Source organism: Hirsutella rhossiliensis, assembly GCF_020360975.1.
Source record: "Hirsutella rhossiliensis strain HR02 chromosome Unknown scaffold00007, whole genome shotgun sequence".
NCBI classification, from domain to species: Eukaryota; Fungi; Ascomycota; class Sordariomycetes; order Hypocreales; family Ophiocordycipitaceae; genus Hirsutella; species Hirsutella rhossiliensis.
Window position 1 is genome coordinate 676,401 of NW_025408673.1, and position 24,854 is coordinate 701,254.

A 24,854-nucleotide genomic window follows, 5' to 3' on the forward strand; every position below is an offset into this window, starting at 1 on the left:
TCCCACAGTCAGATCCGCGCATGTGTGGAGGCTCTTATGAAGCAACTGAACAACGAGCGGACAGTGGGGCGCAACTGGGTCTCTAAATTCATCAATCGCCATCCGGACATCAAGAACAAGCGTGGGAGACGTCAGGAAGCAAACCGATTTAATGCTTTTACGCCTCGGGCGGTTCACTGGTTCTTCGATATCAGGGAAAGGAGTATGGATGGATTAAACCAGAAAATACCGTGAATGTTGACGAAGGCGGTATTATGTCTGGCTTTGGTGAGTATTTGGCTTGTCTTTCATTACTTTTACTAACCAGACTCTTTTGCCAGGTTTGGATAGTCTTGTGGTTGGGAGTGCAGACCCAAAACGGAAGGCCCTTCTGAAAGGGCCACAGTCCCGCAACTGGACCTCATTTATTGAAGCTATCACCGCGAACGGCCATGTCCTTACCCTGGCATTATCTTTAAGGGCAAAGAGCTTCAGAAACAGTGGTTCTTGACGGAATTCGGCAAAATAGCCGACTGGCATTACATAACGTCGCCCAACGGATGGACGGACAACCATGTCGCTATTGAGTGGCTTGAGAGGGTCTATTTGCCCCAGACGCGACCAGCCGATGCCTCAGATGCTAGACTGATCATATTAGATGGACATGGAAGTCATGCAACGGTGCGTTTCTTTATCCACCTCTGTAGGAATTACTGTTAACCGGGACCAGGATGCATGGATGGCCACATGCTTTTGAACAACGTTTATTGCTGTTACCTTCCTGCCCACTGCTCTCATGGCCTCCAGCCGTTAGATAACGGTGTATTCAATGCCCCCAAGGCAGCTTACCGGAAAGAACTTCAGAAATTGACCTGTTTGACCGATTCTGCGCCTGTTCATAAGGTCAATTTTATACGGGCATATGCTAAAGCGCGCGAGGTTGGAATGACGGCAAAGAATATATTGTCCGGCTGGAGGGTCACTGGGAATTGGCCGATCTCACGATCCAAGGCATTGCGGCATCCAGAAATTCACGCAGACATTGTAGAGACGTCTCCAAAGTCCGCGCCATTTTTGGTTCTGATGATACACCAAGAAACAGCCGCCAGATTCGCGATTTCGGAAAGAACAAGACTCCTGGGACCCGGAGACGATACGCCGTGATAGCTAGAGGCTTTGAAGCCCAAGAACAGACGCTTGTCGAGCACAGCAACAGAATCGCGAAGCTAGAGGAAGAAGTGGCCCGGCTGCAGAGAGGCAAGAAGAGGAGAGCAATTCCGAACCCGAACAGACGGTTCATGACTCTCAGTGAAGCTTTGGTGGCTGAGAAGCCATTCCCCAAATTAAAAGCCAAGAGATAGCCGTTGTGCTGAATTCTGACACAGAGGAGGAGGCGGTCTCAGAGGTGGAGACAGCTTCAGTGATCGAAGTCAAGGTGGCACCGAAGCCCTTCCAGTCACCACCAGATCCGGGCGAATGGTAAAAAGCGCCGGTACATATAAGAGCGTCCATTTCTCTACGGAATGATATAATTTTTGTGTTTATAATGTTAAGTTCTGATCATATTTCATGTAGTTCAAATGGTAGACTTTTGGTGGAGAATTTCTCAATTGCGCTACCGAAAGGTGGGTGTTACCGAAAGGGGGGTGGGGCATGGTAACCAATACTTCCTCACAGAAGCTCTTTCCGGCCAGTGGCTACGGGACATATCTCTGCTAATAAAGCCTATTAGTGACGGTTACTCGACTATCTTTCGAGAAGCTAGCCGGGAACTAGACGAAGAGGCTGCCAGAGTACAGCAGCAAGCAGTCTTGTTCCTTCGTGGCCAGCACTCGACCCAGACGGCTCGACCTGCTGCCCCTGCAGCTGCTGCAGCCCCTGTTGCTGCGGCTCCCGCTGCTGCTGCTGCGGCTGTTGCTCCTTCGGCTCCTCCTCCCTCGAGAGCCTCAACGTCGTCGTCAACTGCAGCTGCGGCCCTAGCCCCGGCCCCGGCTACGCATCTTGCTCCGGGCCCGGCCCCGGTCCCGTCAGTCAGACCGGCCCGACTAGTCCCCCAATGGACCTTTCAGTCCGTTAGTCGAAAAATCAGGGAACTAGTCGAAATCGAACCTCTTCGTCAAAATCATCAATAAGGGGTAAAAAGGGGGGGTTTTCAAGCAGACCTTCCGGATCGGGACGAGGATTCCTCGAAGAAACAGAAGACCAGACGACGAAACGGCTGCCTAGCATGCAAATCCCTAGGCCATCGATTATCACAATGCTGGCAGGTCTTCGAGGAAAACCGACCCGAAGGATTCAACCCTTCAAAGAGGCTACAAGAAACGATACAACAGTCTCTTAAGGAGGACCCCTCGTTGCAGAAAAAGATAGACGAGATTCGGGTTGCTAAGAAATAGCAACTAACGCCGCTGCCCCTATTCGAGCCGCAAATTCGAGGAAAAATCGTTGGTATAGCAAATCCGGCCTTTGTCTTCCCCACGGATTAGCAAGACCAACCATTAGGACCCTCCGACTATCCCCTACGAAAATCAGCTATCCTTGACTCTAGTGCTTCCCTCGATATCTGCAATATACTCTTACGATTCCGGTCCTTTAAGAAGGCACGAAGGGAATACCTTATTGCCGGGGAATCAACCGTATAGATAGAGGGATACGGAAGGGTAAATTTCACGATGAAATTACCTAACGGATCTATACGAGTTCTTCGAAGAAAAAGGGTAGCTTTTTGCCCTCGATTTTCAACGAGCCTGATTTCCTTCCGCCTTCTTCGAAAGGAAGGAATCTTCTAGGATACGACGTCTAAGCCTACGAGGCTAGTCTAGAAGAATCAGACCATTGGGCTTATCGAGGAGAAATTCGGTCAATTTGTTCTCGAATTCCGACCTATACTTAGGAAGGAATCTCTCGAGAAGTCAGCTTTCCCTGCTAGGAGGGTAGGATCCAAGGACCCTCTTCTAGCAGCCCAAGGAGACGGTCTTCTTTGGCACGCACGACTTGGTCACCCGGGCCCCCTAGCTTTGCATAAGCTAGGCCAACAACAGGGCGTACGAATAAGGGGCCCAAAGACCGTCGAATGCGAATACTGCGGCCAAGGGAAGACCAGGAGACGAATTTCCAGACGAACGCCTTTACGGCCGGACCAGCCGTGTGAGGAAATTTGGGTCGATTGGACCGACGTCTCTAGGGATTAGGAAAGCTTCGTTAGGGTGATGTTTTTCATAGACGCTTTTTCAGGGATGGTTTTCCCCTATTTCTTACGGACCTACCTAAGCAAGCATAACTAGTCTACCCTCCGGGACTTCGTTAACTGGATAAAATCCCACTTTGGCTACGAGGTAAAGAAGATACGGTCTGACGGAGAGCTATTTACGAAGGATATCTCAAATTGGCTTCGAAAAAGGGGCATTTTACCCCTCCCGTCAGCACCGAATACCCAGGCCCAGAACGGAGGGGCAGAAAGATCAGGGGGTGCTGTGATGGAAAGGGCCCGTACGATGAGACTTGCTGCGAGGCTTCCCTACGACCTTTGGAGGGAAGTCGTTGAGACCGCCTGTTACCTTCGGAACCGGACCCCGAGGGACCCCAAGGACCCTAGGGAACTAAACCAAGGAACAGACTGGAAATCCCCCCTCGAGCTCTTCACGAAGAAGAGGGCCTCGCTAGCCCACCTTCGTGCCTACGGCTGCAAGGCATACGCTATGACTGCCGATGCACAGCTAAAAAGGAAGAAGAAAAGAAAGCTTGATCCTAGAGCCTTTGTTGGTTACCTCGTCGGGTATAATTCTACGAATATCTTCCGGATCTGGATTCCTCTTCTACGGAAGGTTATTTCGACTAGGGATGTGATTTTCGACGAATTTAGCTTCTTCGACGGAAAGAGGGATCAATAGCCCCTCTTACACTTACAACGTTAGCTAATTCAGAAGATCCAAATCCCCCCTTCCCAACAGTCTCAAGAAGAGGTCCTAGACGAGGAAACGGAAGAAGAAACCGACGTCGAAGCAGTCAAGGATAACGCCGACTTCGAAGAAGAAGAAGAAGAGAAAGCTGCTAGATCAGATAATCTAGACGAAGAAGGAGACTATAGGAAAGCGGTAGAGCTAGAATACGCCTACCTCCCTACGCCTCCTCTTACGGAACAAGAAGAAGATCTAGAAGCAGCTTTTTCAGTTAGTCTTCCCGTCTCGACCCCTAAGGGGGTAGGAAAGGCACCTCTCTCGAAGGATTACCCGGCTGCCTTTTTATCCCTACTTCGAGAAGCAAAGGAAGGTATAGGGCCCGATACGGATACTAATAAAGACCAACCTCTCCCCTATTTCGATCGTTTTTCCGACTTCTACCCAACGCCGATAGAAGACGGTTCCCACGGAGCGTTTATAGCAGGCCGGCTTTTCAAGCCACTATTAGCAAGGAAGGTACACAAAAGAGACCTCCCGGACCCACCAGCAAACCAGAAGCAGCTAGAAAAACACCCCTTAAGAGACCAGTTTTTCTAGGCCTAGAAAGACTACCTAGCCTCACACGAAGAAATGGGGTCTTTCGAAGAGGTCCTTAAGGAAAAAGCAAGAGGAAAATAGGTCCTTGGCTGCAAGTGGGTCTTTATCTATAAGACTGATAAACACGGCTTCCTTCAAAAGTGCAAGGCCCGGCTAGTTGTCTGTGGGAATTAATAGGAAAAAGGGGATTTACCTACTAGGGCAACCACCCTAGCTGGGATGTCTTTTCGGACCCTTATGGCTATAGCAGCAGAATTCGACCTCGAGCTTAATTAGATAGATGCAGTCAACGCCTTTGTTAACTGCCCACTCGAGGAAGAAGAAGTTGTCTACATGCGCCTTCCACCAGGCTTCCAACAGCCAGGAAAGGTTCTACGGCTTAGGAAAGCTCTATACGGACTACGAAGATCACCCCTTCTTTGGCAACAGCATTTAACAGGTTCCCTCGAAGCCCTAGGCTTCAAGAAAGTCCCTTAGGAACCGTGTATAATGCAGAAGGGTAAAATCACGGTCTTCTTCTACGTCGACGACATCATCTGGGCCTACCCGAAAGAGGAAGAGGCTGCTGCTAGGGAGGCTATACGAGGCCTGCAACAAAGGTATAAGATGACTAGGCTAGGGGAGCCAAAGTGGTTCCTAGGGATACGAATCCTTAGGAATAGGTCCCAACGGACTATCTGGCTTACCTAAGACGCCTATATCGACAAGGTCGCTTATAAATTCCTCCCTAATTCCCTCGATAAGAAGCTTCCCTCTACGCCTATGTTAGACGAAGAGCTTTTGCCTGATCCGTCCTTTTAAGCTAGGGAGCAAGAGAAACACCAATATCAACAGAAGGTGGGCTCCCTGCTTTTTTCAGCTATTTCTACTAGACCGGATATCTCTTTTACGGTCTCCCGACTAGCTAGGCACAACCAGAATCCTAGCCCTAGGCATCAAGAAGCAGCAGACAGAGCTATCCTTTATCTCTATTCAACGAGATCACATGGTCTGCGCCTAGGAGGGCAGGGAAGGAAACAAGCTGCCGAAATCTTCCTTTGTTCGAGCGATTCGTCCTTTGCGGACAATTCCTTAGACAGAAAGAGCTCACAAGGGTACATCATGTCCCTTTTTGGAGGAACCATTGCTTAGAGAGCTTCGAAACAAGCTACCGTCACTACATCAAGCACGGAGGCAGAGCTACTAGCTCTTTCAGAAGCGTCAAAAGAAGCGATTTTCCTTAGCCGGCTACTAATATCGTTACGACTGCAAATTCCGACCCCATTAGCTATAGAATGCGATAACACGTAGACTATACGAATTCTTACGGAGGAAAACAGCAAGTTGTCGACCCGGCTACGGCATATCGATATCCACCAGCATTGGTTACGCTAAGAGGTCTAAAGGGGACTTATTTCCGTCCGTTGGGTTCCAACGGCATCGATGAAAGCCGACGGTCTTACGAAGCCCCTGCCGAAGTAGAAGCTAGCTGTCTTTTTACAGCAAATTGGGCTAGAAGACGTTCGAGAGAAGCTGTCCTTAGAAGCCCGCCTTAAGAGTCTACGAGAGGAGCTAATGGCACGTAGGAGGAAGGAGACGTCTGCAGCCGAAGAGAGGAATTAGGACTTGTCCTAAAGGAGGGCCCCTAGCTTAATTGGGACTTGTTCTTCTTAAAGGCCCCCTTTTTAGGGACTTGTCCTTAGAGAAGACCCCCTTTCTTGCAGGACTTGATTTCCTCCTTAGGCCCCTTTTCCTAAAGTAGGTCTAAAAGAGCCCGGGGCCAAAACCCGGATTTCTCGAGTAGGGGAGAAGTGCAGACTGAGACCTCCTCTATACGCTCACCAGCCCGAAGCCGTATTAGCTATGCCCTTAAGGGGCAGGCAAGGGGTGTGTCATGAAGCGTGGCCTGATTTCGCAGTTCTCGGAGATATCCCTTGGCAAGAGGGACCAAGGAAGCTGAAAAACACCCGGTGTGGAAGAAGGAAGAAGGAGCTAAAAAGAGGTGCAGAAAGGAGGGTGGGGGCATGAGGGGAAGCAGAAGTGGCGATGGCTTCCTATAGAGGTGGCGAGAGATAAGACGGATATGCCGGCAACGGCTGGAAAAGAGGGGAAAAACCGGCAAAAAGCTCGGTAGTCGAAAGGACATTAGTGGCTTCTTTAAGCAGGATCTTCTATGTTAATTGAGATGCTAGACGGGTATAAAGAAGGGCGTTGGATAGAGGAAAGAAGGAGAATCAAGGCAATACAACAATCACTCCCCTACCGCAATTGCTGCTCCCGCAAGAATCAAATCCCTCTGCCCTGCCTGTCTAACCCCTTACTTCTAATTTCACCTTCGTGCATTTTCATGCACTTCTCGCATCTCTCTTCGCGAGAATTATATAAGCTAGGAGATAAAGGTAAAGAGTTAAAGGAGTAAGTAAAGGGACTAATAAAACTAAACTCTAACTTATAGGCGCTATAAGTTACTAGTTATTCTACTAGTTAATACTAGGTAGCTATATACGCGCGCTATATATAGACTAAGGGGTACTTTAAGCGCTAAGAATTTACTTAGGTTAGGTTAAAAGTAAATTACTTAATAATATAGGCTTATTCTTTTATATTTTATTAGGTTCGCTAGTATATAAAGTTTTTTAGGTCTAGGTTTTATAAAGTATCCTTATAATAGCTTTAGGTTATTAGTATAAGGGGTATTACTTACTAAGGAAGCGGTTCTTATTAATTTCTAAATTAAGTTTTAAAGACTACTTTATAAGAAAAATAATTAGTTAATTATTAAGTAGTTCCTATTAATAAATATTAAGTAAGAGCATTTATACTATATAGGGTAGATAGTATAGTAAATTAACTAAATAATTACTTACTAGTATATATAAATATAAGGGTCGCTACTAATATATATAACTATAGAGGTCGCTACTAGTACTATAGCTATACCGCTATTAATTAAGAAGAGGATCTTCTTAATAGTTTTATAAAAATAAAGAACGTCTATAAAAGTAAGAATTACTATTAATTTAGTATACTAGGGGTTAGATATAAAGGTTATAGAAGGGATAATTCGTATTAAGGAGGACTACTATAGGCGCTGCTCTTATATATAGCGCCTCGGAGGTCCGGGCTATCTATTATCTAGTATCCTCGGCGGGGGCCATAGCGTTTTCCCTGCTATGGCTAATGCGGGTGGCGCAGGGCTAGTCCCTATAGCGCCTTTCTCGCATTAATACCTATAGGTATTTTTAAGTCTAGTCCTACTAATCCTACTCTACCCTAGTCCATAACACTAGTAAGTATCTACCCTATCTTATATATAGCGGCACATAAGACCACCTATACGGAAATCTCCGTCCTGGTCTTCGGCCTTTGTCCGACATAGCTGCTCTTTTCGACGTATTGCCCGTGATTACGCCCCTGAAGCTTGGCTGCGCGTTGCATAAGTCTTTAATTGAGCACCCATCTGGTCATTTTATCGGCAAAGTAGCAAGCACGCTATCTAATCGAGGAGGGCAGTAAAAGACAAAGAAAAAGGGGGCAACACAGGGAAAGACGTATATGAGGGCTCGCAAAAGCCTGTCTGAAGCTCGGGACCAGAATTCCTTGCGCAGTGAAAAGTCCGGGGCCCCTTGTTTCTTGTTGCAATACTACCGGTTCTTAGCACTGCAAGCTCTTCGCACAGCCGACAATCGTGGACTTGCTTGGAGCGAATCTATCACCACTTGGGAAGTTTAGTGAGCCGAAAGTCTGATTATCTACACCTGGTCCTGACTGGATCCCTGTCTAGCCGCCTTTTTCACTCAGGCCTGCGCCTGGAGCCAACACCATGAGCCGCAATGCAATATATTTCGTGCACGCATTCCGTATTTCGCTCATATCTGCATCATTACTTGCTCCTTCGTCTTCTCGTTAGTCGTCGTGGCAGCAAAATCACGGATCGCGTGGCCAGGCTTGCCATGTCCCTCCACATATGCAGGTATTTGCTGTCGTGCGACGCTCCTACAAGCGACCTTCGGAATCCAGGGCCGACAGGCCACCCCAGAAAAAGGGCAACCCCAAATTCCGTGAGGAAAATAAAAATGCCATTAGCATCAGAATTGTTTTGATTGCTGCCAATACTCCGTGCTCATCGTCAGCTCATTTACGTACCAGGGACGCTGCCCCGCGCCCATAGGCGGGCTCCCCGAGAACCTTCCACGCCCCGGCTCGATGAAGACATATCACCTGGTCCAGCAGCAGACTGTCTTGTCGACGGTCCAACCCTTTCGTCATCACGGACCCATTATCGCCCGTCCGAAGCCGCTATCCGATGACAGTACCCCACCAATGCCTTGACAAGCTCAGCTCGTTCCACCGAAACGACGGCGTCTTCGTGTGCCACCAAGATATCTGGTTCCAACGCCGGAATCATGCAGAGTAGAGGGATATACCGCCCTTGCGGTCCAGGCTCCTTGAAGCCTCGGCCAAAGCACACGCCGACCATTGCTGGCCGCGCTGGCAAATTAAAACCGCCACAAAACGCTAGTCGGAGAGGCAGCATTTGCTTACGCAGCTTGCAGTCGCCTGCTAGACCCACGCGAGACCCGTGCCCTTGTCCTTTCTCGCTCGTTGTTGCTGCTGGGACTCGCGAAGTCGCGACGCCTTCCTCAGAGCGACGCCTTGCACGCTCTCCAGCGAGTTGTCGTCCATCGTGGTGTTTTCGATAGTCCGAAATCCCTCGCCGTCTTTGAATATGGCACCGAAGAGGTTCGATATTGACTTGGTGAGACTTCCCATGGCGGCAATGCGCTCCATGTCAGCGTTCGAGGCAATCTCCAGCAGCCCTTCTTTTTGGTTCAACGTCCCGTTGATTTTGCGGTCGACAATCAAGAAGCCCAGGATGTCCTGGACCTCAGGCTCGGAAATCCTGAGCTGCTTCGCGATCCACGACAGTTTCATCCGCGTGTAGGGCGCAATCAGCTTAACAACGCCCTTGGTCCGCATGTTTCGGGTGACTTCATCAATGTTCTCGGCTATGAAGGGGTCGTCGAGAATGTCTTGGTTCCCCTGCAGGACCTTTTCGTACGTGTGCACGTCGTCACGTTGATAGGCATCGACCAGCTCCGTCATTGCCGAGATACGCGGATCCGTCTTATACGGCTTCGTCTCCTGCGAGTCAAAGGGATTGATGTTGGATTTCATGAGCATGGTGCTGAGAAGCAGATACTTGAGGACCTGGATGCGCTGCAGCGAGCCGGCCTCATCGTAGTTGCGAAATGACTCGAAGAAGTCGCTCTGAGCCTCGTTCCAGTTCTCCTCGCTCATGTGCATCTTGCCACCACACTCGCGGATGATGCCCATGATGCGGGGATGCGGGACCGCCGACTTGACCTTGAGCGCCCGCTGGTACAGGGCCTTGAGCTGCTTGTTGTTCTTTGTCTCGGCGAGCATCTGGATCTCGAGGGCGTAGATTTCTAGCGAGTACGTGCCCTTGCTGGGGTCGTCGGAGCCATCTGGTCGCTGGCAGGCCTTGTGCAGCTCGCGAAGCTTCTTGGCGACAGCGCCGTACTCTTTGCGGTCGAGTAGCAGCTTGACGAGCTTGATGTTTGTCTTGAGCCACAACCGCTCGTTGTTTGTGCTCTGGAAGCTCTGCAGGGTGAGAGAGTAGAACTTCTCCATGCTCTTGACAGCCTCGGGCCGGTCGGCACCCTTTTCGATGTAGTCGAGCATATTGTTGAGGGACTTTTCCGAGTAGTTGCGCGTGACGGCCGACTTGACGTAGGTGAGGAGCTCGGCAAAGTGATCGGCAGCCTGTGCAAGTCAGCGACAGGTGAGCGAGGGAACTCGAGGCGTGCCGACCTTTTCGTACTGACCAAGCTTGAACTCGAGCTTGATTGCCTGCTTCAGGCCCTTGAACCCCCATTCGCCCTTGTCCTGCTCGAGCGGAGGAATGCCCAGGAACTCGGCAATGGCATCGTTGGGGTCGGTCAGCTTTAGCTGCTTGGCGTTGTAGTATTTGTTCTCGATGTCTACGTCTCCGGAATCTTCGTCGTCGTCTTCTTCGTACTCAAAATCGTACCTACACGGCCGCTTAGCATGCGCCCTGTCATTTCAGAGGTGGAAAGGCAATCCACTTACTGCTCCTCGTCGGACTCCTGCATGAAATTCTCGTCGTCCGACATGATGCTCTCCGTCAAGTTTGTGCGGGCAGCGAGACTTCCAGGCGACGGTAGTGATTTGTCGGATCTATGCGCGGTGGGAGAGGGTTGAAAGGTGGTAGATGATGCCGCAAAACGCTGTCGTGAAGTTGCTTGGAGTTGGAGCTTAGTTGAAGATACGGATACGCGGGGTGACAGCTTTCCGGTCGTAATCGATAAGGAATGGGCGCCAAGGCACGCCACGCACGTGGTTTGCGGGGCACGGATGAATAGCGGATAAACTGCTCCACGTTCGTCACTGCCGAGTCGCATCTCGCCCCGGCCTTGGACAGTACGCAGGACCAAACACATGCTCTGGGGCGGTCATGGTCGGGGCAAACCCATTATCTGCTCACGAATGGCGCGGAAAAGTACATGTCCGAAATGGTAGCGAGATCGTGCCTTCGTCCGGCATCGACTGTCGGCATGCGTGGACACCGTTCCGCCCTTGTTTTCTCAGTCGTACGCAGATCCGCCAACCTCTTTGGTGCGTACACCGTATAGCAAGATCGTTTTGGCCAAACTGCTGGCAGGCGACAAGAACCCGTCGGCGATGCATGAGATGCAGATGTGCGCCATGAAGCACACAAGATTGATCTCAGGCGATAGAATAGCGATGAGCGAGCCAGCCGCGGGGATGCCGACGACCAAACAGTGCGGCAAGGAGAGAAAAGGGAACGTTGAAATTTAACCGGGTCAGACAGTCGACTATGACGCTTTCACTGCAGCGAGGACAAGAATGTCCCGCAGAGAGCAACCTTCGTCCAACACGTACGTATATACTAATGCTCCATACCATTCTCATCAAAGTTGTTCCGCCTGTCCATCCAACTCGGGCATTAAGCCGGAGTGAGACACACCTTCGTTCCGTTCCGGGAGCATAGGGTCAAGGTCAGCGATTCCTCCCACGGTCCGGGGTCTCGACTCTCCAGGATCTTGAACTCCTGAGCCATTCGGACGACAACATAGCCAACTTCGGTCAGAGCATATCGCTGACCTATGCAGATACGTGGGCCGCCATTAAAAGGCAGATATTCCCAGCGTGGCTGCAGTTGTCCATTCTCCCAGCGCTCTGGGCGGAATTCTTCTGCGTAAGGTCCGTAGAAGTCTCGCCGTCGATGCATTGCATATACATTATAGCAGACTAGGGTCCCTTTAGGCACGAAGACTGGTGAGAGGCCATCTTTGCCTCCTCCAACTGGTAGTACAGTATCTCGTACTGCCATGCGATCATTGCGTGGCACAACGGGATGTAAACGTAGCGCTAACCAAATCAGTGAAAACAGCCAGACAAAGGGAGCAAGATAGTCGAGGGCTTTTCTCACATTCATTCATACAGCACTGGACATATTTGAGGTCCCGGAGCTCGCTGTAAGTTGGTACTCGACCCTGTAGGCCTGCTACTTCTCTGCGCAACTTGTCCCACATCGCTGGATTCTTAGCCAACATAAAGAACAGATTGCTGAGTAGACTAGCAGTAGTATCACGGCCCGCTAAAAGAACATTCATAAGCTCATCCAGAATGCGATGCCTGTCAGATGTACGCCATGCTAATTCATGCGAAAAGATATATTTCTCGCGCTTCGTCTCAAGATGTCCTTTCTCACTGTCGCTCTTTTCGGATTCGATTGCGTGGACCGCCTCCTCGACGAACTGCTGGGCGAAATCCCGGCAGATACGATTGCACTTGTCGGCCTTCTGGTCGCGGTAAAACATGTTCAATGGACCCAGTGTGGCTCGCGTTATGATGGCCTCCTGGGCGTAATTAAACGCCTGGGCAAAGCTGAGCTCCGACTGGCTCTTCTTCAGACTACCGACCGACTGTCCGAACAGGAACTCGGTCGCTGAATCGATAGCGTAGCGGAAAAAGAGATCCTGCAAGTCCACGACTGTCTCTCCATCACGCGGCAGTATTGAGAAGAGGTCCTGAATCAAGTGCTCAAACGACGTCAAGTCGGCTACCTGGTCACGGGTAAAGTTGGGCCGGATAAGGGCGCGCGACGAAGCCCAGTGGTCGCCATCGCTGTCGAAGATGCCTGCCCCCAACAGCGGTTTGAACGTTTCAAGGCGATGGCCAATGCCGTAATCTTTAAAGTTAATTGATAGGATTGCTTTGACGTTCTCCGGCTCCACGGTCAAAATCGCACGTTTTAGCAGCTCCTTTACTGTAAACGTGTTTCCATGGATACGAAAGCGCTCGCAACTTTGTTCAAGAACATTGTGCTGCCGGAGAGCGCGGACGATCGAGAGGATTTCATCGAGCCCCAAGAAAGGATCCTTGTTGGAAGATCTTGCCACTGGTTGGCAGCCATGGCGGCGGGCGAACTGGCGGCGGACAAAGTAACGCCTGATGCGGACAAACGCGATGCTCACCAGCACAGCTGCCAGCACGAACACAAGCTTCGGATGGAGGTTCGAATACATCTTCATGACCCATTCATAAATAGCACCACCGAAAGGCGAGATGAGGGGATGGAATGATCAGAAGGGCGGCACCAGAGCTTGATCAGAGCCGAGTTTGGTCAGAGAGGGGGCCAAAGATGGTGGTACGGCATCATGCTGCGCCACAGGCCACGCAAGTAAACCCCTCAATCACGTTTGCAAAGTGCAATGGATGGTTGTCATCTGCAGCCGAGTTCGGGGCGCTCGTCACCACAAAACCGCGGTCCGGAGTTCTCAAGTCACGGGATGGCAGTGGGGGTGTGCACAACAAACTGATTGCGCAGCGCTTTTGATCGAGAACCCCAGTACTCTGCTATCCAATTCGCATCCAAAAGTTGCGTAAAAGGGTGAGAGGTGGGCTTGTCGGCAGCCGTCACAAGCTCGACACGAAACGAGGCGTATATCGTGCTCAAAGATTCTTCAAGGCCGCTCAAGCCCTCGGTTTATCGACAATTTTTTATGGGCTGGGACATTTGCTCGGGGGCGAAAAGTATACTTATCTCCGTGATGACTTGATTTCCATCGATATGTCTAACATGGCGAAGCTGCCACAGAAAACATTCAAGGCCGTTAGAGGCAGAGGCAGATACATACTTAGCTGTCAGCAGGATAAAGACTTATAAACTATACCGATAACACCTCCACTGGGGATGCCCCTATTTTGCTGGTGGTCAAGCCATGCTTTATAGGCCTTAAATATCCGACCGATCTGCCGGTCGTCCGACCAAATCCAGGGAAATCGTGGCTAGTTAAGACGCAGATTTATATTATACTCCCTGTGCCGACATTGCAGCCTAGAACACGCGCAAATAAATGAAATTGTCGCAATATATAGGTGATAGTATATTGGGATCCCTAGCGGCGTTATAATAAAGTATGAGAGTACCGTATTATGTAAATCTTGCTATGCCTCTTTCTTGCTCTAGGCTTCTGCCTCTATTGCATCCAATTGTGGAGCTATAACCTCCTATTTAGCTGCCTAATAAATAGCTTATGCTTTGCATCTTGCGAGAGCTCTTACAAGAACTCTTATATGAGCTATTATAAGTGTATTGCGATTGTCGATGCCTTAAACCAGTATATACTTAACGTCCTTATGCTCAGTAGTGTTCTTCCTTCACAACTTTCCCGTCAACCAACTCAGACGTTGTCTTCTCCCCCGTGACATTCTCATTCTCATCTGACTCCAGTAGCTTTCGGAGCTGGTGTATACGCAAGCGCTGAAGCCGCCTTGACTCGAGAATACCAGAGGACCCCGTTGGGCCGTTGGTATGAACTTTTGAAACGAAATTGAGCATGTGAAGATGTTTGCTTCGAATCATGGTATAGTGGTTTCGCTCGTCTGGACAAGTCGTACGAATAGCCATGCTTTCACACACTATTTAAGGGGGCCTCCCCCCTGCTTTCCAAAAGCGCGACGCCAACACACGCTCGTTCTTTCTTACTTATCCCTCTTTATGATACTTCAACTACGTTTCTACGTCACGGACTCCTCAAGATGCGCTACGCTGCCTTTGCTCTCGCTATTCAGCTGCCTGGGGCCTTATCCCAAAGCTTGGCCCAGCAGTTTGATAGAAGGGCATTTTGTGGTTATTACCGTGACATGTGCGTGAGCAGCATCGGTGCGGCCTCGAACAGTCCAGGAGTGGCGGCATCAAACGACGCCAGGAACAAGGAAAGTTTCGCGATGCAACACCGATGACATCGACGTACTTCCCGGCCATGTTTATAAAAAGTTCGCGGCCGCTACTTCTGGTACACCGAAGTCGGCGGAGAGCCTCTGTCCAGGTTGCGACAGGCAGCACTCAGTCATCAGGCCACCATGTCCCCTTATAGCACTCCTTTCCTTTTGCATTCTTGGGTTTTCGTTTATCAATACGAAGCGGTATACAGCTATTTTAGCCGAGCTGAAACTGCTGCTTCATGTCTGGAGATACAGACTTGGCCGTCCCATGCTTGCGTCACTCTTCCAAACGACAGCCGCTGACAATGAGGAATGTGTACCGTAAAGTTTGGACAGTCTTTAACAGGTATATCAGCCTAAAAACCCATCAAGTCCTAGAGACTTCCAACTCTAGCCGCCGAAGCGAAACGGCTCTGATAGTGCTAGACAGATGACAAATTCCTCCGCTCCGGAGCAAGTGGAAGAGCCATGGGCCTGTGCTGCTGTATAACTCGGGCAACTACAGCGAAAGCTTTGCACCATGGCACCTTTGGACGGCCTGACTCGATGGCTGCCCACCGACCAGGATCCTAGGCGCGACATGTTGTCAGCTCTGCCGAGTGGCCGGGTTAAAACTAGGGGTAGCACTGATGGGACATCGCCAGGCAACTGAAGCCGAATACCCAGGAAGAGAGATTAAGTGTCGTTTCCCATCGAGGGTCTCCATCCTTACAGTCTAGGGTAGGGCTAATTGTCATCCGCCCACGCCGGGTCAATGCGGATGTCCTCGGGACCAACGCATTCTTTCATATCTCGGGCCACGACCTCCTTGTCCAGCGCCTCAAACAGCCTCTCCAAGTACTTCTTCTCCCCCGGTATCTCCAGTCCCATGGCACTGCCGGTGCTGACCATGACCTCGAAGCACTTCCTCGCCGGCTCGGCAACCTGTTCGATGCCGCCAAGGTACAGCTCCCCGAGCCGCCGCCTCCAGAACAGCCACCTTTCGACGCTGAATTCCAGCTGGGGTACACCGGCTCTGGCTGCCAGGGGACCAGGCGAGGTCGAGACGCGTTGTCCGCTGTGCGTTGCGGACGTGGAAAGGTTTTGGCCGCTTGCGCATAGCTTGGCGAGCTTGAAGTTGCCGTGGTTCAGCCACGCAAGACATGCGGGAAGAAGATGGGCGAGAGATAGAGACGTAGAGACTTTGGTCGCGTCGCCTCCTGGAGACTCGCCGGTCAGAGGCAGATGCGTCTCGAGGGCTTCTCGAAAGAGCCACAGCGCACAGCGGGCCATGTCGGCGGAACAAACGCCGACGGCGCAAAGCTTGGCTGTCAGGGCGGCGAGATTCTGGCGCTCGTCGACGGCGAAGCCGCGGGACTCTTGGGTCCAGGAGTCCTGAATCTCCTCGGCCAAGTAGGGAACATCGGTCCACAGGCGCTGGCCGTTGGAGACGACGGCATCGCCTTCGGCCCGGGCAAGCAGGCCGAACTCGCGCATCTCGAGGACGAGGTTGACGAGGCGGTCGTGCTCGGGGCTCTCGGCCGGGATGATGCGGGCGGCGTGGATCAGCTCATCCCAGGCATCGTGGAGGCTCTCCTCCATGTCGGCGACGGGCGACGCGTGGTCGAAGAAGTGTTGGCCGATGCGAAGCAGGTCATCGCGGAGGCCCTTGTGGATTTCGGGGGCGTTTGCGGGATCGCGGTCAAACTCGTTGCGCTTGTCTTGGCGGGAGAGAGGCTGCACGGCGCAGGAGCCGTCGGCGCAGGCGGCAGCCATTTGAGGTCGAGTCGATGGGATGGAGTAGGGGGCGGTGATGGCGGACGAGGGAGAGTGAGACGGAGAGGGAGAGGGAGATAGAGGGAGATGAGAGAGAGTTTGGTGTTGAGAGCGGGCGGGGTACGTGATGATGTCAGAGTCTCAGAGAGAGGCTGACGCTGATGAAGGGTGACAACGTAGACACTGGAAGAAATATAACCAGGAACAGTCTTACAGTCGGTTGCGAATGCGAAGGGCGACAGTCTTGAGTCCCGGGTCTGGATGGTGGTTGGCGTGAACAGAACAAAGCCGTTCGCTTCGTCGTCAATGTTCGCGCCTCAACCAGCAGAGTATATATAAATATATATATTATATATATATCAGGCTAGGCGGGATAAATGATCAAGGACACGTCATCCCGGGCTGTGCCCCGACTGTCGGGACAACCAACTGATGCACGGCGTATTCGAGTTGATATGTGGTGGTGGCCAGATTGCGTTGATGGCAGACGATGGCCGCGATGCGCAGCCACCAAGGCAACAATGCCCCGTACTGTAGGAACTAGGAATCACTCTTGTCCACTGAGATCTAGTTTAGCGTCTTGGTCCGCCCGCACTTGGAAGCGTCTCTCTGCTCCCAAGTCTCGACTTGCACCATGATTCGATCCATGGAGCCCAATCATCTCCAGGCCTCTTCATCATAGCCCCAAGGCCTGTTCCCAAGCCCAAAGCCAGGCGGTCAAGACGGCACCGCTATGATCAGCCACCGCTCCCCTATCCCGTGATTGGCTCAGGGGCAGACCCTGCTGTCATCCGGCATTAGTGATGATGCATCGTCAATTCTCCGCCCACCCAGGCTGCACATCCCGCAACTCTAAGTGTTTTGCTAAGAATGTCGAGCACGGTCACGCTAGTGTAATATGGCTTGAATCGACCAGTTGTAGCATCTCATGGCTATAAAGTCTTTCTGCGTGGACACTGGCAACTGCCGACAGCAAAGCTTTGCCCTGTGAGACTCAGCCAACTGCTGAGCGAACGAGCCTTCTCTCCTGGAGACGATATTCAACGCCCATGACTCTGAGCAATATCCAGCCGCAACTTCAACCGCGCATGACAGGTGATGACTACAAGCGAGTCAATTCATCAGCACCTGTCGTGCAGCCAAGCAATAGTCAAGTCGCCAAAGCCTTGAACCATCTGTTAACAGACATGCTCATTTTTGCGGATACAGGGCAGCTTCATCTTCCACAAAGGTAAATGCCATGCACCGAGTACAGAGTCGTCGGCCGCCTTCATCTTTTCAAGTCCAAAGTGACTGTGCTTGCGGTTGGCCCGTCACCCAGTCGGGGTGCTTAGAGTCCAGGTGTTTGTTTACCTGCCATAGAGGCCTCAGGCACGAAGTGCAGTGCTGTCGAAAATTCACTGCACGTTTCGAGGAGCTCCTGTTTCAACCAAACCCATTTCCTCTTCTCGTTTTCCTTCTCCCACACCTACAGCGGCCAGAACCATCCGGCAAACGCCCTCCGGCCAACGAGTCGACTACATGTCTCGCGAGTACATGCGTATCCCTTCGAGCAAGGCTTTGAAACAACTTTCGCGTCGCTTCCGCAGACAGATAATGCGAATCTCAAGGTCTCTCTTCATCTACTCCCCAAGTGCAATAATCGACCTCCATCGCGTCTTCATCTCCAAGCAATGGAGGACAACGCCTCGGCGGATGGGCTTCAGACTCCACGTGTCTCGGAGCCCGAGTACCTCCTGTTCTGCCCGACCGAATATGGCGACCAGTGGCTTCGACACACGATGAACAACATACCTCGCTATCTGTTCCGCGTGTCCACTCCGAATCCTGGCAGCGAGACAAGCAAGTCTTGGGCTCGATCCCGGGACGCGAGACACGGAGAGCCGAATGCAAAGATCGACATCTTCGCTCGAGATATTGGGACGACGTGCGAGTCGAGACAGAAAGCCAAACGACGACGAGGAAGCACATTAGTTTTGACGGGCATTGCAGTGCGCCGTCGCTGCCGAACGAGCTTCCTGAGCCTGCTGGGTCAGGCGCGGAGTGGGAGCAAGACCTTGCGCATGGTACGTTGGAAGGCTAAGGAAGCAACACGGGGATCCGACATGGAGCAAAGCACAGGAATCCATGTTTGGAAGCGGGGTTTCGCCATCTTGTCAAGATTCAGCTCAGTCAATGGAAAGATTTGCATCGCCACGCCGCCTCGTGTCCCAGTAACGTAGCCAAGTCTCATCGACCACAAGCGTAGCCAGCTGCCACGCAGCTTGGGGGGACACTCACTGTCCAAGGGTACAGGACATTGCTTCGCGATTTCAGTACCGCGGCTGCATAGTCCGAAAGAGGGAGAGAATAGAGGAGGAGAAGCAACAGAGTCATCTTTCCAGCGTGGTCTGCAACACGTACTACGCCTTTCACCACCAGGATATCTGACAAACCCTGAAAATAGCCGCTTCAGCTCATGTCGACGCCGATTTAGTCTCGTCGCTTCATCTCGAAGCTGATTCTACTCAGACACGTGTAGATCAGAGTCCTCATCAGACCGCTCTCCATTTTCACTCAGCAGGTCGCCCTCGCACCACATGTCTTCGTCTTCGTCCACTCCCGATAATCTCTGAGCAGCGACTCGACAACCAAGTTTTCTCCTATTTTCGCAAAAGCAATCGACCGGATATGCTGATGCCGCCATGCACCAGTTGTTTCCGCGCCTCTACACAGCAGTAGCTGGACCATCTCGAGCCTCCCATGTTCCGCCGCGCTTTCTAGCGCCGTGCGGCCGTGGATCTCTGCTCCTCTGGCGTTGATGTCGGCGCCGAGGTCTGTTAAGTGCCTTGCGATCCCCAGATACCCCTTGATGGCGGCAAGTTGTAGGGCAGTAGCGCCATATATGTGGTAAGGAGGCTCGTCAACCTTGGCGCCGGCCTCGAGTAGAAGATTCATAACATCTGAGTTTCCCGTCTCCACCGCGAGTTGAGGAGGGCTTAAAAATGCGTCGTGTCGGCGCCGTCCACACCCGAAGACAGGGGTGGTAAAAGTAATCCTCCGGTCGTATATCGGCGGACAGGAGAAGTCGAATCATATCAAGATTGCCGCGGCCAACGGCCTCGTGCAGCGGGTTGTATGAACGCTGCCCAAAGAGCTTGTCTGGGGAGGGCTAACTTTCGAGAACCTTCCGCGCTGGCGGAAGGTCATCCTTGCGTGCTGCTACTACCAGCGTGTGCCAATCGAAACTGTAACCGTGGTCCAGCAGTTTGTCAACAGCTCGTTGCTTGTCGGAACTGGACGCAAATGCAAGTGGCGGGCTGTACATTAGACTGTTTTCTGCGGACAGCTGCAAACCAAACGAGGTCGTTGGGGTGACACACGCCCCCCAAGAGTAAGACCCATACAGGGTCGACTCTTGGCCCTCGGGAACCACTGGAAGAAACGACAGTAAGAGAGTCAGATAGCCCGGTTCATCCAGGTTCACTGCCAGAGACACTGCTGTTGCCTCTAAGATAGACGGCTCAGTATCAACGGATCGATTCCTTAGAAGCTGTTCAACCCAAAACATTGGCGCTTCGACAGCCAAGGACCCACATAGCCACCAGACATTGTAGATTTCGGGCATCGATGGTCCAAAGTCTGCTGGGATCGATTGCGGCCTTAAGGGCAATTTCACCGCGGCCGTCGATCCTGATAAGCTCAAGCCAGACTCCTGTAGGAGATCCAATGAGGCCCAATTTTCCGCGCAAAAGACCAATATAGCCTCATCACCCTGGATGCTTGCCCCAGTATCAAGGAGAGCTTTCGCCAAGCCTGCCGAGACTCTCGACCGGACTGGCAAACTGGCCGCCCATTTCAGCGCACTTCTCTTTCTCCACGTCTCGTTCGGGTCGCCGCCCGCGGCCAGCACAGCTGAGGCGACTTGCTCTAAACCATGTCTAATCGAAGCGATAAGCGTCCCTTGGGGCAAGCTTGCGCCCGCCCAAACCAGGCTGGCTAGGCAGGACGACAACCCCTCGCTATACAGGTACTCGAAGCCGAAGTCTGCATGGATCAAAGACTCCATAGGCGATATGTTATGTTTCCGGTCACAATTTTATAAGACCTCCTTGACCCGATTGTCAAATTTCACACTCCGGCCTGGTATGACGGTCAAGTCGATATCGAGGTTTCCCGCAGCATCCAGGTCGGTGCCGTTTTGGATCGGCAAGTCGACGATCTTGTCATGGCCCCATAGAGCAGCAATGTGAAGCGCGGAGAGGGTTGATGACGGCGTATTTACCGGCACCTTTTGACCGAGGACAAAGTCGCAGGCATCGACATCGTCCCGAGAAGCCGCGGCGTGCAAGGCATTAAAGCCATGATGGTTTATGGCCCCAATGCTTGGTGAGGTTGTGCAGAGGTACTGGAGGACATCCATGTTACCTGCTTCTGCAGCAGAGATAAAGACGTTAGGGGTGACAAAACTTGAAATGGACCTCGACGGGTACTGAGCCACAAGGGCGTGGAGGATAAATCGCATGAGAGCAGTCTTTGGAGCTGCTGCTTCCCCGTATTTTCCAGGCCAAGAATCGTGAACCCATATCACCGAAGCCGCCAGGCCGAGCGCCGTGGTTTTTCCCTTTCGGAGGAGCGGGGGAACGACTCGAAGAAGATTGGCGCCTCTGCGCACAAAACTATGGACGATATCCACAGACCCTGTTTCTATGGCCTCTCCAAGGACCCTGTCGCAATGAGATCGGGGGCTATGTCGTAGCATAAGTTGGATGAGCTCTTTGTCCTCGGACCATTCGACACCGACGTCTTCTGCCGCTCTTGAAGCTTCTTCAAGTGACGTCATGAAACCGTTCGCATGATCCATAGCACCTGCCATGAGTAGCATTCGTGTGCATCCTAGCAATCTCTTGTTTATGCTGGCCTCGAGTGGGGGTTTTCCGTTGTATCGAGTGTTGCTATCAACTCGGTACGAGAGCAGCCATCCAAGATGCTGTCGCCCGAATCGGTCGATGGGTCATGGCACGCTACGTATCCGACCCAAAGTTGCAATAGACTCTCCATAAAGGGCCATGATGGTTCGGTCCCCGCACGCGGCGACGTCAGGGCGATGATACAGTAGCCCGGACTGACGAAGAATAGCCACGGTACTATCCCAGCGCTGGCGCATAGCAGGGTCATAATACCCGCCCCAGTCCTTGTTTGATAGGTCATAGACCAGCTGCTTTAAGAGTTCCTAAGAAGATCCCCGGCCCTGGTAACTAACAAGAGTTGAGGCGCGGCTCAAATGCTCCCCAGGGTGTGATTCGGGCATGGATTTCCCAATCTCGGATGCTGCCTTTGAGACGCCGGGTTGGCCGCCACTGGTGTTTCTAACCAAATAGGAGGTGACTAAGACATGGAAGCTGAAACTGCAGTTTGGAGACCTCGTTGCGCTTCCCGGTACCCCTGCTCTGGTTTAGCAAACCTTGAAATACTGGATAGAGAAGTATCAGTCGCAATTGCCATTCCGACATAGATCTTTGCTAACCGTGAGAGTATTTGGACTGAAATTGCAACCATGGGAGGTTTTAGGCCATATGACCTCCATCGATAGAGGCTGGGGCGTGCAAACAGCAACCTGGGTCTCTAGCGACACGGAAGACGGAGGGCTTGGGGCTAGGACGCTCAACCAGTATTACAATGTGAGCCGGATACGACCACCGGGCCTAGACTCACCGTGTTCGCGCTGGGCGAATATAGACCAGTTACGATGGCGGTCCGTCTCCTTCTTAACGGTAGATAGCTTGAGACGCCTGCCATTATAAATGACCTAGCTGTCTTTGCCCTCTCGCTTGCGCTTTTCAATTCGATGTCTTATATAGAGCCACATAGAATTGTTCATATCCTTGTTGAACTTCTACTTCTTCAATTGGTACTCGAGCTGCGCCTTTCTATCCGTAATGGCTTTGAGCAATGATTCGGGTATGACAAGGACCAAGGGAACTCATATCACAGTCAGGTCAAGGTTGCCCACCTTGCCGATAAATCCCCTCAAAGGAACATCGTCCACGAGGTACAGGCGACGGATGGCAGACTTGTAGCAGAGCCAGTCGTCCTCGGTCGGCTTCGGGTGGGGATGAGGCATGGTTAGTCCCCTCGTGTGAGGAGCAGTGATCAGAATCAGTCGTAAGGACTAAGGAGAAGGGGTACCAAGTGGACGAGTGTCGAGTGTTTGGGCTGGGGGCAATTTCAAGAGGGGAAAGACGTTGTCTGACGACGCCCATTGTACCTGAGCATAACGAGGCTGTGTCGCCGCCACGCACGCCGTGATTAGGTCCTGGAGAAATCGGAAGGCCAGTCACACGACTCGACGTTAATTATTGGCTGAATCTGAAAGTGGCTGCCGACTAAACTGGTCCAGGCTTTCCCGTGAGCATAAGGCGTAGACTTATGCTAGTTGCTGTAATTACCGCGGCTTGCACTCACCTTACGCTAGCTGCTGCACAAACCGTGGCTTGCACGCGCCCATCCCTTGGGCTGTCGTACAATGATGCGAGTGGGAAAAAAACGGGCCCCTTTTACACCGAATCCCTCACCCACCCGCTACGGCGTATAGAGCCTGGCTTCCAGCAAAATATATCGCCCCTTTGCTCTAAGAAATAGGAAAAAGAAAAAAATTGGTAGAGCATTCACAGCCAGTATATCATGTCACGTAATGCCTTTAACTGGCTTTTGCGACCGTTATTGCTGAGAAAGTGGCATTTACTTTCGTATTTGCGGGCGAGGATGAAGGGCGTGTTTTGAATCACCCGCCTGGCACCCTACCCTAGCTGCACAATCGCTAGCTTGCTGCACCTTGCACGACCAACCCTTGACACACCCTACGCTGGCTGGCACACCCATCGTTAGCTTGCAGAACCGTGAGTGGTATCTCACTGGGCAACGTCATCACCATCCAGCGCTCAAGGTCAGGGCAGAAAAAGTGGCAAGGGGACGCACCAAACCAAGACACGTTTTGTGGACGTGGTCCTGCTCGGGATCCGAAGCTTATAAGCCATGCTTCCTTCCAGCGCAAACTGCCGATGTTGCGTCGGGCTCAGGGGATAATTTCTTTGGAGCACCCGAGGCTTATCTTGGGCCCTTGGCCATCAACAACCTTCTTGGCGGTTTTAAGCTCATTCACCTCGAGCCTCATTCATCAACCATCTCTACACGCCTAGCTGATTGCTCCAGCCTGCCTTTAGAGTCGTTTCAAGATGCTCCTCGCAGCAATCGCCAACTCCACAGCACACGCCTCATCAATCGAGTACGAGGCTCGATCGAGCCCCGGCATTGACACATCCTCAATCGTGGGCATCATCTTTGGCATCCTAGGAACTGTTGCTACGCTGCTGGGGCTCGTCATTGCATGGCGGCAGTTGCGGCTTGCTGCCTTCATGTCCCACACGTCCTTGAGGTTCTCGCAACGTGTAAGCCAGTTCCCATACATGATGCGTTCTTGGCATAGCCTGCTAATAGTCATGCGCACCAGGGACCAGTCAGCGTTTGCTAGGTCGACGTTAACAGAATCCGAATCATTCATGGAAAGAATGGCGAAGTTTCAAGGTGTATTCGAAGAAAAGATATCGATGGTGTGGGGTACGGAGCTCGAAACCAAGAGGGGCTGGATACTTATCAGTGGATCCGACATTTCGCTACTCGGATGCTCCTCTCTGGGAATCAAAGTGTCTGCATTTTCATGACCAGGGGCATTGCCGTCTATCCCTTTGACTGCAGTAAGACCGGTTCGGTCTCCGTTCACGGGCGCCACAGGATATACTCCGTAGATACAAAGCAGATGCGACACGCAGGCGATAGCACTAGTCAATTTTCGACTACAACGCTTTACGCAATTCTATAGAGCCGCAATATGACCTCCCCGCATCTAAGCCGCTGTAAATATAGCTTCGACGAAGCCCTCTTCGTACGAGACAGCGGCAATAAGCAATCGCGGCGGCCGAGAAATGTATTTATTTATACAGGCGCGAATTGCTGGTACTTTTATCATAGTGCTGTTTACTAGTAAATCAATGTACCTTTGATCACCGGGCGTCCTTATTGGCTAATATCCTTGTTTGTGACTAGGGCACGGGGGGTACGGGATACAAGCGCGACCATTGCTTGCCCTTTCGGGCCAAGACCCCTTACCTAGCAAGCAAACGAAAGGTGGGGGCCAGAGAGTCGGAAGTAGAGAGTATCTAGGAGTCTTACTTATTTATTTATCTGATAAATTTAATAAAATAATACTGTATATAATTCTGAGCCCTAGGCTAACCCTAGTACTGACCTATACGCGAAAAAAGCTAACTAACCCTAAATCTGGCTTTAAAGGTTATATAGCATATTAGA

At 51.7% G+C, this 24,854-nt stretch overlaps 7 protein-coding genes across 7 annotated transcripts; 2 read left to right on the forward strand and 5 right to left on the reverse strand.

Moving 5' to 3' along the window:
• Window positions 1-234: 234 nt before the first annotated feature.
• On the forward strand, window positions 235-736 carry HRG_06809 (DDE superfamily endonuclease domain-containing protein; the record flags this gene model as incomplete). Its single annotated transcript, XM_044865280.1, has 4 exons — window positions 235-267; window positions 321-337; window positions 414-660; window positions 710-736. 4 exons carry the CDS (start codon window positions 235-237, stop codon window positions 734-736), a joined length of 324 nt encoding a protein of 107 aa, XP_044719242.1.
• Window positions 737-9,017: 8,281 nt separating this feature from the next.
• Window positions 9,018-10,612, reverse strand: HRG_06810 (PCI domain-containing protein; the record flags this gene model as incomplete). Its single annotated transcript, XM_044865281.1, has 3 exons — window positions 9,018-10,241; window positions 10,290-10,509; window positions 10,569-10,612. The coding sequence occupies 3 exons, from the start codon at window positions 10,610-10,612 to the stop codon at window positions 9,018-9,020; spliced, it is 1,488 nt and encodes a 495-aa protein (XP_044719243.1).
• Window positions 10,613-11,466: 854 nt separating this feature from the next.
• Window positions 11,467-12,939, reverse strand: HRG_06811 (cytochrome p450 domain-containing protein; the record flags this gene model as incomplete). Its single annotated transcript, XM_044865282.1, has 5 exons — window positions 11,467-11,571; window positions 11,848-11,891; window positions 11,953-12,057; window positions 12,235-12,754; window positions 12,832-12,939. 5 exons carry the CDS (start codon window positions 12,937-12,939, stop codon window positions 11,467-11,469), a joined length of 882 nt encoding a protein of 293 aa, XP_044719244.1.
• Window positions 12,940-15,479: 2,540 nt separating this feature from the next.
• HRG_06812 (uncharacterized protein) lies at window positions 15,480-16,508 on the reverse strand (the record flags this gene model as incomplete). Its single annotated transcript, XM_044865283.1, has 1 exon — window positions 15,480-16,508. One exon carries the CDS (start codon window positions 16,506-16,508, stop codon window positions 15,480-15,482), a length of 1,029 nt encoding a protein of 342 aa, XP_044719245.1.
• A 1,673-nt stretch (window positions 16,509-18,181) lies between these two features.
• HRG_06813 (uncharacterized protein) lies at window positions 18,182-18,591 on the forward strand (the record flags this gene model as incomplete). Its single annotated transcript, XM_044865284.1, has 2 exons — window positions 18,182-18,435; window positions 18,501-18,591. 2 exons carry the CDS (start codon window positions 18,182-18,184, stop codon window positions 18,589-18,591), a joined length of 345 nt encoding a protein of 114 aa, XP_044719246.1.
• Window positions 18,592-19,064: 473 nt separating this feature from the next.
• On the reverse strand, window positions 19,065-19,445 carry HRG_06814 (ankyrin repeats (many copies) domain-containing protein; the record flags this gene model as incomplete). Its single annotated transcript, XM_044865285.1, has 1 exon — window positions 19,065-19,445. One exon carries the CDS (start codon window positions 19,443-19,445, stop codon window positions 19,065-19,067), a length of 381 nt encoding a protein of 126 aa, XP_044719247.1.
• Window positions 19,446-20,586: 1,141 nt separating this feature from the next.
• HRG_06815 (ankyrin repeats (3 copies) domain-containing protein) lies at window positions 20,587-22,611 on the reverse strand (the record flags this gene model as incomplete). Its single annotated transcript, XM_044865286.1, has 2 exons — window positions 20,587-21,477; window positions 22,480-22,611. The coding sequence occupies 2 exons, from the start codon at window positions 22,609-22,611 to the stop codon at window positions 20,587-20,589; spliced, it is 1,023 nt and encodes a 340-aa protein (XP_044719248.1).
• Window positions 22,612-24,854: the final 2,243 nt, after the last annotated feature.